Source organism: Trichechus manatus, unplaced genomic scaffold, assembly GCF_000243295.1.
Source record: "Trichechus manatus latirostris isolate Lorelei unplaced genomic scaffold, TriManLat1.0 scaffold00183, whole genome shotgun sequence".
Lineage (NCBI taxonomy): Eukaryota > Metazoa > Chordata > Mammalia > Sirenia > Trichechidae > Trichechus > Trichechus manatus.
In genome coordinates, this window is record NW_004444119.1 from 875,895 (window position 1) to 892,077 (window position 16,183).

Below are 16,183 nucleotides of genomic sequence, written 5' to 3' on the forward strand. Positions count from 1 at the left end.
AACGCTATGGGGTAGTTCTCCTCTGAGTAGAACTACTATGAGTCAGGATCGACTCGACAGGAGTGAGTTTGTTTGTTTTTCAGTAAAGAATGTCTGCTTTACCCAAGCGTCCAGGTGTCATGTGGAGGTGGGTTTGCTAACAGAGACGAGACAGCTGTGTACTCTCGCATTTGCTTCCCTGTTTTTTACTAATATGCATCACTAACGATTGATAGAAACCTGCTGGGTGTGTTGCTGACTTGGTGGGAAGAGGGACGTGGCCTGGCACCTGGCTGGGTGCAGCTGAGCTGAGCTGTCTGCTTCCTGCTGCAGGGCGAGGACCATCTGTGTCTTTGGGCTAGCCTGTGACCCCGCACATGTGTGGTAACAGAGGACTGGCTGGCATGTCTCTGATGAGCATGCAGTCCACTCCGAGTGGATTTCTTTGCCCACGGTCTGTCTGGATACTTGGCAACCGGAATGATGCTTTTGAAGACATTGCCAGTATTGCATGTGACTATATACTTTTTTCTCAGATTTTAAAAGCAGTAGCTATTTTGTGCTTTACAGTTGAGCTTTTTATTGTGAGTGTGCATGCATTCTATAAATCATAACACCAGTAGAAGTGCTTGAGCCAGACAACGGCGCATGCTCGAGCCTTTACTGGAGGTTAATAGGGTGTAGGTTGGGCTCTTCCAGCTTTCACGTACAACCACGCTTTCTCCTTTTTCCAAGTGGTATGCTCATTAGACTGTAAATTCTAGACCCATCTTTGTGTGGCCGTGGGATGGCGAGGAGTTCCCTGGACTCAGGGTCACATCATGTGATGATATAGTTGGACAAGTAGATGGTACTGTGATCCCTGATGGGAAATTGTGTGCGTGTGTGTCCTTGTGTATATGTGTTTACCTGTGTGTGTGTATAAGTAGGTCTGTATGATGTGTGACTGTGCATGCCTGCACACATGCGCATATATGTGTGTGCATTGAGACTGCATGTGTGGGTGTGTACATGTATGCACGTGCTGTGTCATTCTACACACATGTTCATGTGTCATACCTGACTGCATGGGTGGCTGACACGTGTGTGCATGAGTGCATGTGTGTGTGTGTTCACGCATGGCTGCATGTGACTGCCTGCATGCACACGTGCATGCATGTGCATTGTGACTGCATGTGCAGATGTGCTGTGTGCACATGTACATAGTGTTACTGCACACGTGCACACATACATATATGTGCATGTGGTCACGTATGCATGGCTGCATGGGTAGGCAGCATTGTATATGTGTGTATATGTGTATAGATGCGTGCAGGCGAGAGAGCAGGAAGGGGACAGGCGCAGGCTAACAGCAGCTGGGGAGGCCCTAGCCTGGGGCTGCTGTGCAGAGTGCCTCTTTGGTCCAGTGCCTTTCCGTCCAGCAGTCGATGACTCAGCTAGAAATGTCGATCATTAACCTGCTCGAAAACAGTATCTGTTTTTAAATTTGGCGCGTGGCTCTTACCTCTTTGACTTAAACTCTGCCACCCCGAGCACTCAGTTGTCTTCTGTCCTGCGTGGTACTGACTGTGAGTTGCCAACACTGTGAGGGATGTGGTGGTCTAATAAAGGGTAGATGCTCAGTGGGTGGGTTTTTTCAGGTCAGAGAGTGGAGACAGTGTAAGACGTTGAGCGTAGGAAGTCATTGCTGTTCTTGAAAGGTGAGTGTAGGTAACAGAATTTAGACATTCAGATCAGTTGCAACTTTTCAGATTAAAATTTTGCAATCAAGGATCTTCTGATTGGCAGGTGTCGCTCCTGGGGTTCTTGGGGAGAACTACGGGCATCTCGGAAGACATTGTATCCACGGCCTCACCCTCACGTGGGTGGGGGCGCTAGTGGGCATCAGGAAGACACAAGTAGAGGCGGGTCCAGATTCTTGCCTTCAGGACCCAGCAGCATGAATGGCACGTCCCAGCATTGTGAATCTCCTTGGACTTGACAGTGTAGAACTTTGAACGCTGGAATGGACAGGAGGAATCTTACAGGCCTCTAGCGTGTGGCTCAAGGAGGTGACGGCCGACATGGCATTATGTGTTTGCTTCACCGCGGCTTGGTTCATGCGTGTTGGCGTGATTATTTGAATTGCATCTACCTCCTCTGCTGGAGGATAAGCCCCATGAGGACAGCTGAAATTAGAAGAGAAATAGAAGTGGCTGGTAAGATACTAGCGATTGTAAACAGTGAATGCGTTAATCTGTGTTGACGACAATGACGCTCTTTAACAAGTAGAAGCAACAGGGCTGGGATGTGACTCTTAAAACCCAGAGGAGCCTTTTCCACCCGCATGGACGCAAAGGCCACCCCTCTACCTATCACCCCCATGTACGTGCACATACACACATTCATTGTTGTCCAGGAAGGGCCTGCACAGACCTGGTGCTACTCAAGAGACTGGTTTCTACATCACTCACGGTCTGTCTTCAGAGCTGATCACATGTTCAAAAAACGAATCAGATGTGCAGTGTGCGTGTGCTGTGTTTGCTGAATGAAAAATTCCTGGAGCAAAAGCAAGCAGAGAGTCAGGTGTATTTCCTGGCTTGGGCGGCCCTTCACCTTTCCCCTAGATACTGAACTGGCCAACGGGCCCTGGTTATACCTGGCTGCTCCCAGTAGCTGCCAGCCTTTCTTAGACAGCCTGGGGGGCCTGAGCAGGGGGTAGGAAGAGGCCAAAGTGGGTTGGGCCAGGTCTGTGTGTGGGTGGGGCAGGAGGGGGTGGGGGACAGGTAGGAGGGCAGGGGATGGGGAGGCTGGCCAAAGTAGCGGGGAGGGGGGCGGATAAGGGAGAGCCTGGCTGCCGAGCCCAGGGTGGGGGCAGGCCGGGCCATCCCCTTTTAGTTCTCTAGGAAGGCTTGGTGGGAAACAGCTCGCACCTCTTTAGCTTTAAAATTTTTTTTTTTTTTTTTTTAAATATATAGGCTTAGGGCTCCCACTTGGCTAACAAGCTCCTGGAAAACAGTCACAGAATATTCTTTTTGCAAGTGCCTGCTAAACTAAAGTACGACTAGATGATTAAGAAAATAAGCGTAGTCTTGAGGACTTTCTGAGATTTTCTGAACGTCACTGTTAAATTGGGGCTTGTAATTCTCTCTCGACTTACTTTTTAATTAGATAAATTGTAGGTGAAGCTATAAATTAGGAACAAACTAAACATACACAAGGAATACAGATACTTACGTTTTAAAAAACAGTGTAGAGAAAATGAAAAGTAAGGAGTGAAGAAGTTCCAGGAGGAGAAAGACATCTGCAGACTTGTTGTTCTCCCATTTTTATGAAGGACATGAATTACAATTCTTTGATTACAGCTTAAAATTTATAATGTGCCTTAGGAAACCTGCTTGAGGCTCCAGAAGCACTTTAGCAATGTGATTGGGGACGAGCGGCTTAAATTATTAAATAAAATGGAAAGCAAATCTTCTCTGCACTGAGTGTGTGTGGTGGAGTGCATTTTGGGGATTTAATATTTGTATAATAGTTTAAACTCTTCATGTGAGAGAGATACAAGGCCTCTATCTTTTACATACATTTATAGATGGATAACCATAAAATTCTGGAAGGTGACTTTGCCCAGGTGTCTGGTGTGGATGAGAGTATTAGTTAACACAGGCTGTGGCGTACTTAGTTAGCATTCTACTTGAATACGTGTCTCTGTTTATAGCTTTGTAATTCATACTAACCAGTAACCGGTTGCGATTGAGTAGGCTCAGACTCAGGGCGACCCCATGGACAACAGAACAAAATGTTGCCCCGTCATGCGCCATCTTCATGTTCATTGGTATGTTTGAGTCCATAGTTGTGGCTGATGCGTATTTTGAGTGCCTTCCAACCTAGGGAGCTCATTTTCCAGCACTGTATCAGACAGTGTTCTGTTGTGATCCATAGGGTTTTCACTGGCTGACTTTCAGAAGAAGGACGCCAGGCCTTTTTTCCTAGTCTGTCTTAGTGTGGAAGCTGTGCTGAAACCTGTCCACCCTGGGTGACTCTGCTGGTATTTGAAATACTGCTGGCCTAGCTTCCAACATCAGAGCAACAGGCAAGCCACCACAGTACAACAGACTGACGGATGGGAGGTAGTCGTAGAACATACCTACCTATACTTTAACTTGGAAAGGAGTTACTTTCAAGTCAAGGTAAAAAATACATATATTTAAAGTCAGTTATTAAATTATTAAAACTATTTTTAAGTCAGTTACTAAATTACTAAAATATAAGTCCGTTACTGAATTATTTTATTGACTTTAAGTTTTCAAAAAGTTGGACATTGCAGGGACTGTAATAGTGTCAGAATCAGCACTGTTATTAACTAACAGCTTTATAGCGTAACCCCCCAAAGACTAATGCATATAGAGCTGTTATTTCATTTAAATATAATTCTGCCAGATAATTCAAGTATGCCGTTAATTTAAAGGCCTCCACATTTTTACCCTGTGAAAATATTTATGAATACTCAAAGAAATGTAGGATGCTTTAAGATCTTTTGATGAAATATTTTCATCAAAATGATGTATTGTTCTTACTAACGAAACGATCAAGTATGTTTCAGAAGAATTGTACATTTCTTTGTGGACAAACCTTTAAACAGAGTTCATGGTGTGCATGTCTTGCTAATAAATACCTGCTGTTCATAAGTAGATGACTCAAGCACATTCGTAAAATCATGGGACAACGCATGTAGCCCAGGGGCGGGCGGAAGTGGGTTATACGTTGTGAACAGGTGCCATCTAGTGGTCGCTTTCGTGCATTGCGTCTAGGATCACAGACACCCGAAGCCAGGAATGGCTTGATACTCATCTGTTGCATCATGGACACAGGCTGTGTTGTGAAACGGCCTTTATCCTGAACATCAGCCTGAGTTTAAATCTGATGATGATACTAAAAATGACAGATTTATTCATTCTTCTGGCAGCACATGGTATATTCAGTATTCTTCACCAACACCATAATTCAAAGGCATCAATTCTTCTTCAGTCTTCCTTATTAATTGTCCAGCTTTCGCATGCATATGAGGCGATTGAAAATGCCATGGCTTGGGTCAGGTGCATCTTAGTCCTCAAAGTGACATCTTTGCTTTTTAACACTTTAAAGAGGTCTTTTGCAGCAGATTTGCCCAATGCAGTATGTTGTTTGATTTCTTGATTGCTGCTGCCGTGGGTGTTGATTGTGGATTCAGGTAAAATGAAATCCTTGACAACGTGACTGTTTTCTCTGTTGATCATGATGTTGCTTATTGGTCCAGTTGTGAGGATTTTTATTTTCTTTATCTTGAGGTGTAATCCATACTGAAGGCTGTAGTCTTTGATCTTCATCAGTAAGTGCTTCAAGTCCTCTTCACTTGCAGCAAACAAGGTTGTAACATCTGCATATCACAGGTTGTTAATGAGTCTTTCTCCAATCCTGATGCCTAGCTCTTCTTCATATAGTCTAATTTCTCGGATTATTCGCTCAGCATACGGATTGAATAAGTATGGTGAAAGGATACAATCCTGACGCACACCTGTCTTCGAAGAAGTACAGCCAGAATGATCCTTAGAAGTGAGAATGTTGAGACTTCGTCTCATGTACTTCGGACACTTTATCAGAAGGGACTAGTCCCTGGGGAGGGACGTCATGCTGGGTAAAGTAGAGGGTCGGTGAAAAAGAGGAAGGCCCTCAATGAGATGGATTGACACAGTGTTTGCAACAATGGGCTCAAACATAGCAACGATTGTGAGGATGGCGAGGGACCGGGTAGTGTTTTGTTCTGTTGTACATGGGGTCAGTGTAAGTCAGAAATGACTCGGTAACACGTAACCACAATGCCAACAGCATACTAAAAAATAATCCTAATTTTTAAAACAAAGTTCACTACAGTTTCTTTGTAAATGCGTAGAATTTGTATTTCGTTTTTCTTTCTTTTTCTTGATAATTAAGCGTTGCAACACAGAAACTTTTAAACCACGTAAATGGTCTAAAATTTAAAAAAAATAATTTTTATGTTCAAGAATGTGTACAGGATTATGTGTCTTCTGAAGTCTTACTCTCTCTTAGAACACACCACGTGAAAGAAAACCACAGGTGGTTTAAGGTGGCTGAGTGCATTCTTTGTAATGTTTGGTGAGAGATTCTAGTTTCCAGTCCTTAAGATAAGCAACGCAGTCGGAGGATAATGCAGAAAAGTATTATGTGCTAATTTTTTTTTTGCATTTTCTTTCTTTGTACTTCCTTATAGACATTTGAGGGGCCCTAGTGGCAACCGTTAAGCACTATGCTGCTTAATCAAAAGGATGGCAGTCTGAACCCACCCAGCGGCTCCGTGGGAGAAAGACCTGGCGATCTGCTCCTGTAAAGATTACAGCCTAGAAAACCCTGTGGGGCACTTATGCTCTGTCACATGGGGTTGCTATGAGTTGAAAATTGACTTGCCTGCACCCAAAAACAATATTTTAAAATCTAAAAGTGATGTAAGAACCTTCTTTTCTGTACTTACTTCCACTATTCTTTGTAAGATTCAATTTGCTATCTTTTTATGTGAGTGCTAGCATCTTATTCAACAAGTTGGGTCATCCAAGGAAAGGTATGTGTTAAACCAAAACCAAACTGGTTGCCGTCGAGTTGATTTCGACCCATAGCAACCCTATAGGACAGAATAAAACTGCTCCATAGGGTTTCCAAGGAGCACCTGGTGGATTCAAACTGCTGACCTTTTGGTTAGCAGCCATAGCTCTCAACCACTGTACCACCAGGGTTTCCAGGTATGTGTTAGGTAGTTAATTTTTTTTTTTTTTTTACCAGTTTAGAAAGCAAGCATACATTTGTAATTGGGAATGTTGCCATTTCATCCAAGTATGGTTTGTGAAGTTTTGTTTAATGATTTTATTTTTTATATTTCTTTGCATCTTCTCAAGTGGCCAAGATTTAGTTTGCCATTAAGATTTGAGGGTAAAGCAGGGTGTATAAATTGTATAGTAGCCGTGAAAATAGTCTTTTGAGTTCTATTCACTTTAGCAAGGGTTTGATTTAAAAAAAAAGAGAATCTCAAGTGACAAATTTTTATGATTGAGTCAACGAGGAATTTAGTGAATTCCAGATTTCTAGAAGGTGATTACGCTTTATGACAGGACAGACTACTCGTTAGTAACTGAAAGCCTGGGTAGAAACCAGAGGTGTTTGGTTAACCTTTAAAGTGTTGATCTTGTACCCCTGAATTGGACAGTCTTTGACAAAATTTCTTTCCCAAATTCAAAGCTTTAAATTTTCTCATGTAACGTGGCTAATTTGTTTAGTCAGAAATCCTGTATTTAATTTGGAACCATTTTTCTTCAGATATCAAAATATGGCTTCCAGAGTGTGAAGATATTTACATATTTTTCCATAAACACAAGTAATTTATGGTTTTGCAAGTTATTTATGTTAATAGATTAATTATCATTTAAAATGGAAACTTTAGTGTACTCAACCCTACAGAAGAGATAGGATGAGCCACGTGGGATACAAAATAGACATTCAGTTATAAAGAAATTCAGAAATATATTAGGTTGTCAGAGTAGTTTCCTTGTCATTAGACTACTTTTTTTTGTAGGTCTATTTTTTTTTGTAGTTTACATTGCATGCATAATGAGATATATGAGGAAGCGTTAAAACACTTCTTTAACATACTTCTATAAAATAAACTTTTCTGACTAAAGGACTGAAGTGCCCCATGTAGATATTGGACGACTGGCAGTAAGTTTTTAAATTATTCTACATGAAAAACCAAAAGTTGTCCTTTTATGAAGAGCAAAATGCAAACCCAGGTGATTATTTTCACTTTGCATGGAGGTGATGCCTGGGCCACCCCGCCCCCGCCCCCGCCCCCACCTCGTGCCGCCGGAAGTGTTTCATGGTTGTTGCTTGCTCCGACCCTGTTAGGGGACTTGTTAATGCACCCCTGTGTCCCCCTGTGTAATAGAAATAATCAAGTTTGTCTTTGGCTCTTGGTGATTTTCCCTTATTTTTCCAGAAGGAGGACTTCCAGATTAAACCAGCCTGCGGCGCTGTCTCCAGCGGGTTTTTACTTCTTTGCGTAGAAACCGGAAATCTTGCTTTTCGATGGAAAAGCCCCATGTATGTTCCAGTGAAATCTTTCTCTCCAGTATTTCCTGCATCCTACCCCAAATCCTCCTCCTGCACCTCTTTTCTCAGCCAAGGGATATATCTTTGTCACATTTCTTTCAGAAGCGGTGTTTTCAAGATTATTTGAGCTCGATTATCTTGCCAAGGACAATTTTTTTTCCGCAGTCACTGCTGCGATTTTCTCTTCCTTAATTCCTTACATTTCATTGTCTTAGTAACTCCCAAGTTTCAGCTAAATCTTGATACCTAATTGTTCTTGTTTGTCTCAAAACATCTTACCTTAATTCTGCCCAATATCCTTTTTGCTTACCAGTTTCCCCTTTTTAAGACAGGTTAAAAGTTCTGAAAGAAGAATCTTCTGAGTGACACTGTTGAAAAACTGATGTTCCCCTACAGAGTTTTTGGTAACTAGTGTTTGTTGTAGGTTACTAGAAATTCATGAATATTGAAGTAAACCGCGAAGATCCTAAAATCAATGTTACTACAATAGTTTGTAATTGTGAGACTTTTTCAGACGTAGCAGTGCTTTGGATATTTGATCTTTGGAGGAGAGTTACCATAAACTCTCTAAAATCATGAATATAATTTAGATAATAGGCTTTGCCCATGTATATCTCAAGTACCTATTCACTTGCTCCTCTGCCCTCTGTACATTTCTGTGGGATTCGTTTTGTAGATCTTTCTTTCTCGATAAAAAGGGACGGGCGGGGGGAGGAGAAGAGTGAAGACTGTTTCATAATTACAGCTGCTGGGATGGGAGAGCCAATTACCTGAATATGCAATTCACTGTCTGTCCTGAGAGTGCCACCATCTGAGGTCATCACTACAAATATTACATCTGGATTTTAATCAAGAGAGTGAGGCAGTTAATCGAATCTCACACTTCAGGTTGCGCACAGACCACTGCTAGGTCAGGAAAGGGCATCTCTTCCTACTTTTATTTGCAGCTTCACCTAACTTTCTGCAAGTGGAGGGCTGCTTCTTTGCCGTGGGGGAAAAACTGGGCAGAACCTTAATCTCCCATCTCCAGACGGCCGGTCCCTGGAAGACAGACTAGGTGGACCTCACCGCATGAACAAGTCGCACAGTGTGGCAAGTGGTGGTGGTTAGCTGCCATCAGGTTGATCCCTGACTCATAGCAACCCCTGCACGATGTGATCAAACCATTGTGCTCCGTAGGATTTTCATTGGCTGATTTTTAGAAGTAGCTTGCCAGGCCTTTCTTCCTAATCTGTCTTAGTCAGGAAGCTCCGCCGAAACCTGTCAGCATTATAGCAACATGCACGCCTCCACTGCCAGATGGGTGGTGGCTGTGCTTGAGGTGCATCGTCTGGGAATTGAACCACGTCTCCCTCATGGAAGGCGAGGATTCTACCACGGAACACAACTGCTGTCTTGGTAGATAAATAACTTCGAAGTGTGTTGTGTTAGTGTTATTTTGAGTTTTATGTCATTACCAAGTGTGTGTGTGCACCTTGTTTTGGAGAGAGAGGCCTGTTTTCAGAATTGCATGACTTTAGAGTCCTCCAGAGTCCAATATGAAAATCGGAAACGTGGCTACAGGTGGGAAGCTCGGTGTTCTATAGGTCTAGTGTAGTCTTCTCTCCTCACCCAGCCACGTGAGTTATGTTTTATGAAAAGACGTTCTCCTGTGGGGTCTGCTCTCCTCCAGTGGTTGCTGCACGGAGTCACGTGAGGAGGAGGGGGCAGCCAGCAGCCTCGTGATCCCAGCTCAGTCACACTGGCCTGGAGAGGTGTGGTGGCTGCACAGTACCTCTGTCTCAGCTGGGAATGAGAACATCTACTTTTACTTACCAGATCCAGGCCACATTTAAACATTCATTATAAACTATTAAAAAAAAAAAGAGAACTATTGTGGTAAAAGAAATATGTATAACAAAACTATCATTTTAACCATTTTTAAGTGAACAATTTAGTGACATTATTTACATTTACCATGTTGTATAACCATGACCACTAACTATTTGCAAATATTTTTTATCCCCCGTAATAGAATCTCTGTACCCATTAAGCATTAACTCCCCATTTCCCCCTCTTTCAGCCTCCTCGTAACCACTAATCTGCTTTTTGTCCCTATGCATTTGCCTGTTCTAGATAGTTCATGTAAGTGGGATTGTGCAGTATTTGCCCTTTTGTATCTGACTTGTTTCATTCAACGTAATGCTTCCAGGGTCCATCCATGTTATAGCATGTATCAGAACTTCATTTGTCTTCATGGCTGAGTAACATTCCATTTTATGGGTAGACCACATTTTGTTTATCTGTTCATCTGTTGATGGACATTTGGGTTTGTCCACCTTTTGGCTATTGTGAATAGTGCTGCAGTGAATATTAGCATACAAGTATCTGTTTGAATCACTGCTTTCAATTCTTTGGGGTATATGCCTAAGAGTGGAATTGCTGGGTGTAGGGTGACACTGTGTTTAACTTTTCATTACAAAGTCTTTCATTCTTTATTTTCTAAAAGACACAGTCTAAGGGAAACTCAGAAAATGGGACACTTGGTCCATTCAAGAGTTAGCAGATTTGGCCATGTTGATTTTATTGAGTATTAATTTGGCATTTCACTGTCCAGCTAATAATGTAGGTCAGGCCTGGGCAGTTAAACACCTGTTGAGCTCACCGCCTCTCCTCCAAGACCGGGTTCTTTGTCGTCTGTCACTGGGTAGAGGGCCTGGGAGGAAGCACATGTGCACATTTACTTTAATATGTGCTTGACCTAAGCATATTTCATGGCCCTGAGAGGTGTTTGCGGAGCTGTTCTCTTTTCAGCTTTTCCGGTTTCCTAGCTGTTTGCCCCAGTGCGTCCTGAGTCCCAGGAACAGAGTCTGCTGCAGGAGTAGTCTGCTCCAAGCCCTCGGGGTACCAGGTGGAGGTTTGTGGAGTCTGTCCCAGGGGCAGTGGGCATACAAGCAGCACTGGGAAGACTCTCCAGTCGCAGTCCAGAAATCCGGAACGTTGTAGGGTGCTCCCATAAAGATTACAGACTAGAAAACCCTATAGGGGAGTTCTCCTCTGTCACATGGCATCACTGTGAGTCAAAACGACTTGGCCGCACCCAGCAACCACATATATACATACATATATGGAGCCCTGGTGGCGCAGTGGTTAAGAGATCAGCTGCTAACCAAAAGGTTGGCAGTTCGAATCCTCCAGCCGTTCCTTGGAAACCTTATGAGGCAGTTCTGCTCTGTCCTGTAGGGTCGCTATGAGTCAGAATTGACTTGATGGCAACGAGTTTGATTTTTTTGATGTGTATATATATATACACACACGTATGTACACGTATATATACATATGTATATGGAGAGAGAGAGAAAAAGACAACACAGACACCGAGATTGATTGATTTGCTTCAAGGGACTGCCTCACAAAATTCTAAGCAGGTAGTAAGTCCCCTAATCCATAGGTCAGGTGACAGTGAAGAGAAAGCTCCCTTTTCAACTGATGATGGATTCACATCACAGAAGGTAATCTGCTCTACCCAAGGCCAGTGATCTAATCACATGTAACTGTCCGTGACAGCAACTAGACTAGCGTTTGGCCAAACCACTGGGAACCATAGCCTAGCCAAGTTGTCACATAAAATTAACCATCAGATTCCCCATTTTCAAGGAGCCCTGGTGGTGCAGCATTTAAGCAGCACTTGACTACTAACCAAAAGGTTGGTGATTCAAACCCGCCATCTGCTCCGCTGGAGAAAAAACCTGACAGTCTGCTCCTGTAAAGATTACAGCCTAGGAAACCCTCTGGGGCAGCTCTGCTCTGTCACATGGGGGCGCTATGAGTCGAAACTGATGCGACAGCACACAAGAACAACCACCCTGTTTTCATCTGTCTCCCCAAAGTTACTAGGTCATCAGACAGCAGTTCTGTCTTCATGTTGTTGCTGGTTTCCTCTGATGACAGCTCCTGATGACATGTGACCATGTCTCCCCCCTCCTGCCCAAGGACTCTCTTGATGTCTCATGGGGTCTTTTGTTGGCACCCTTCCCATTGATCAGTAACAGTTAACTTACTATTTCATGTCTCAGTCAGAGATACTGGACGTCCCACCATGTTGCTTTATAACCCTTTCTGGGAGCATAAAATGTGGGGACTTGGCCAGATGGACTTTGGAAACCCCAGATGTGGGGTGTCAGATGGCATTGCCACTCACGGCCTCCTTGCTTCAACTATAGATTCTACCGCAAGTCTTTAGGACTTGTTTTCAGGCATCCTTCTTTTTTTTAACACGGGAAAAACTAGATGTTTTCCCCCAAGACGTTACTCCCTTTGAAAATTTAAAAGTGAATTTCACATGCTGGACATTCAGGCTACGTTCAACAAAGGCATAAGCCTCTCTCCCTGGGTTTAATTTCAGGTTCAGTACACGTCGGCATCAGTAGAGCGTGCTAGGGCCACCCACCCATTTGCTTTGGGAGTAATGGTGGGGTCCTTGTGTAACAGATAGCCAGTTGAGGTTGAATCGAGGTCCAATTCATGACGACCCCGTGTGTGTCATAGTAGAACTGTGCTCCATGGAGTTTTCAATGGCTGATTTTTCGGGAGTAGATTGCCAGGCCTTTTTTCTGAGGTACTTCTGGATGAACTTGAACCTTCAGCCTTTTGGTTAGTAGCTGAGCATGTTAACTGTTTGCACCACCCAGGGACTCCTCTTTCTATCTACAGATAAATATGCCTGACTTTATTTCCACATTAGCTTTTCAGAGCTGGTCTGAATCCAACAACTTACTTCTCCTTTGTCTCAACTCTGCACCCGGTCTGCGGTCTGCGAGGCGCATTTTTTTTCTGCAGACATAATCCTTTAAAACGGTTTGTGGAGGCTCATTAACTGCATACTAATTGGAAACGAGTATTTATCATTGTGCCCCTTCGGTTCCCTGTAAATTCATCCTGTGAAGGAAGCTTTTTTCTGCTTTGTTGAAGATCCCTTCTGAATAGATTGTTTTGTATATCATTTTGATGGAATTCTTAGGTCTTAACGCCAAAAAATTCCTTGGAGAATTTTTAAAGAATGTTCTGAGTCAGCAGATACCTACATTCTACTAAATGTTAAAATCTCTACAAACCTTGTTTAAAAGACAGTCACATCAGGCCTTCTCAAGAGAGATGGGATCACCTTCCCCCCTCCAGACTCTTACCACACGCCATAAGACACACCCCTGAAGGCACGGTAGCCTGGAGACGCTGGACGGCAGGAAGAGAGATGCGGATGCATTTGTGGTCAGCGCAGCGTCTCATGTCCTGTCACACGAAAGGTTTAACATATCCAGAAACACTTACACTTTCTAAATTACGATTTCTAGGCAGAAACAAACGCCGGCTCGTTTGTGTAACTTGAGGCAGGATTTTGGCGAACTCATGCTGTTTGCACTTACCCTGTAGTCTGATTTGGGTAAACTTAAACCCTCTTCCCCACAAGGCCAGCGAGTTCAGCCTGGACTTGGTGGGGGGAGGGGGTCTCTGGGTCTAAGTACTGTCGTGCAGCTGAGTTCTGTGAGGTCTGAGGCTCGGTCACACCCAGCCTTGCCACAACATGCTTTCTTGTGATGGGGACACACACAGGCTCTGCACAAGTCACCACGCAGGTCCCCACCTCAGGATCTCGAAAGGTCCGGGGCCACCTCTGTGCTCTTGTTTCCCTCATACAACCTTCATTTGCAAGTACAGAAATGAAGAGCTTTTCACGTCCTGCTTCATGGGGCCTCTGGAGGCAGTTTCTGGGGACCAGGTTTGGACTTTGAATCTTAGAAGAAGATTCAGAGTTGAAGTTGGTATTGTGGTCCAGCCATTTCTGAGAGCAGGCGGTAGGATACTGTGGACAGAGAAGCTATTTTCCAGTCCTGTCTCTGTCCAGTACCAGCTGTGTGACCCTCAGCTGGCTGCCTACCTTCTCTGAGTTTCTTACCTTGAAACGATTGGGTAATTGAGGAGCTCTTGCGTCTCAGTTATGAGATCACATGTTTGAAATGTCTTTGAAAATTGTGCAAAGCCTTATAGTGTTAGAAAGAATTAAGTTCTTTTTCTGGCTTTTAATATAACTAGTTACCCTCTGTTGAGTAGTAATAATGGAGTTACTTGTATCTTCATTTGCAGCTACTACTATATTTTTCTGTACTGTTTTGTGAGTCATTTTACTATGGAAAAAAGAAACCCCACCCCAGACATCCTCATATGGCTCTTTAGTTTGGTTTGTGCTTAATGGGCATGCCTTAAGAGCAAAGCAAACTCAAGAACTGTGCTCTTTTTCCCAAGATGAAATGAACGCATGTCTATTAATACTACCCGACTGCGTTGGGGTGTGCTTCTCCATAACTGGAGTCTCTGGGTGCAAATATTTAACCTGCTTGAATGCTGATGGAAAGGTTGGCAGTTTTGAGTCCACCCAGAGATATCTCGGAAGAAAGGCCAGGTGATCTACTTCCAAAAAATCAGTCATTGTAAACCCACGGAGCACAGCTCTACTCTGACACACATGGGTTGCCGTGAGTTGGGGCTGACGCGAAAGCACCTGTTTTGTGTTTTTTTTTTCCTGTCACTGTTAACGCTCCTGGTCTTAGTGTTCGCTCCGAGGTGGTAACTTCACATCTCACTTAACGTTTTTCCAGGGGGAAAGTCTTACCACTGCGGCTCTCCCGAGGAAGCAGCGCCGGCTGTGCTCGCCAGCGGAGGCCAGAGCCACGCGTTTGGGGATAACATGCCAGGAAAAGGCACCAGCGCGTCCAAAACGGGGATCCCAGCTCCGGTCAGCTTACTTGAAAACAATACCAGAGATACTTCTAGAAGACCAGAATCGCACAGATTCTCCCTCAACCTGAAAATGCCAGCATTTCACCCCAAGCCCGAGGGGCTGGGTGACGCCGCAGGGCGCCCTGCCAGCGCGGAGTGTCCGGGCGTTGCGGACCCGACACTCCCCCTGGATAGGCCAGTGCGGCCCCCCCAGGAGAAGCCCCCCTCGGACTCGCTCGGCAGGGAGCCCCTGGGGGGCGGGCCGTGGGCCCCAGAGCTGGCACCGCTGGACCTGAGTGCGCGGTCCTCGCGGGGCGCGGGTGGTAGGGAAGCGGCGTGCGTGCTGCAGGCAGCGCTGCCTGTGCATCCCTGTCCATACTGCAGCCACCGGACCTACTACCCCGAGGTTCTCTGGATGCACAAGCGCATCTGGCACCGCGTCAGCGGCAGCGCCGTGGCGCCCCCTTGGGTGCAGCCTAACGGCTACAAGAGCATCAAGAACCACCTGGTGTTCCTAGCACGCAGCGGGCGCACTGGTCCCCCACCCGCGCTGGGCGGCAAGGAGTGCCAGCCGCTGCCCATCGCCCGCTTTGCTCGCACTCAGGTGCCGGGCGGGGGGCCGGCCCCCAGGGGTAGTTCCTCACCGCTGTTGGGCGTGGCCACGAAGGCCACCGGTCCGCCCCGGGGCAAGGAGGGGGCCTCAGGGAGTCCCTGTGAGCAGTGGGCATCCAGCCCCGAAGGGCACCGCCAGGCCCGGCCCGGCCTCGCCCCTGGGCAGAGTGTGCCTGTGGCCTCCGCAGCGCAGCCCAGGCCCAAGCTGGAGCCCAGCACCCAGCCCACCCCTGGCGGCGGCACCTTCAGCAGAAATGCCACCCCTACGCCATCCGTCATTGCCCGTGCCGGCCCCCCGGCCCCCAGCAAGCCGGGTGAGAAGCAAGCGGTGCCTCCCATGGGGCCCGGCCCGGCCCCGCCGCCCAAGCACAGTGCCCCGGACTCCACGAAAGCCAAATTCAGCCCCCCGCCACCGTGCCAGCCTCCTGGGAAAGGCGATGGGGCACCCCCTCTACCTCCCCGCGAGCCCCTCTCCAAAGCTGCCCCTGAGCCCAGGACACTGGGCGGCGTTGGCGCGGTGGCCAGGGGCAGCGCAGCTGTGCAGGCCCAGCCCTCGGCGGCTGGCGCGCCCCCTGAGCTACGCTCGGTCAAGCAGGAGCCAGCCGCCGAGGGCCACGAGAAGCGCCTGGACATCCTCAGCATCTTCAAGACGTACATTCCAAAGGACCTCGCCACCCTCTATCAGAGCTGGGGCGCCAACGGCCCCACT

At 45.9% G+C, this 16,183-nt stretch overlaps 1 protein-coding gene across 1 annotated transcript in view; it reads left to right on the plus strand.

Annotated features, from left to right (window-relative positions):
• ZNF516 (zinc finger protein 516) overlaps positions 1 to 16,183 on the plus strand; it is a 110,405-nt gene that overhangs the window by 83,489 nt on the left and 10,733 nt on the right. Inside the window, exon 4 of the mRNA XM_023741570.1 lies at positions 14,742 to 16,175. Within this exon, the coding sequence (XP_023597338.1) occupies positions 14,742 to 16,175 (1,434 nt within the window). The remainder of the gene's footprint in view (positions 1 to 14,741; positions 16,176 to 16,183) is intronic.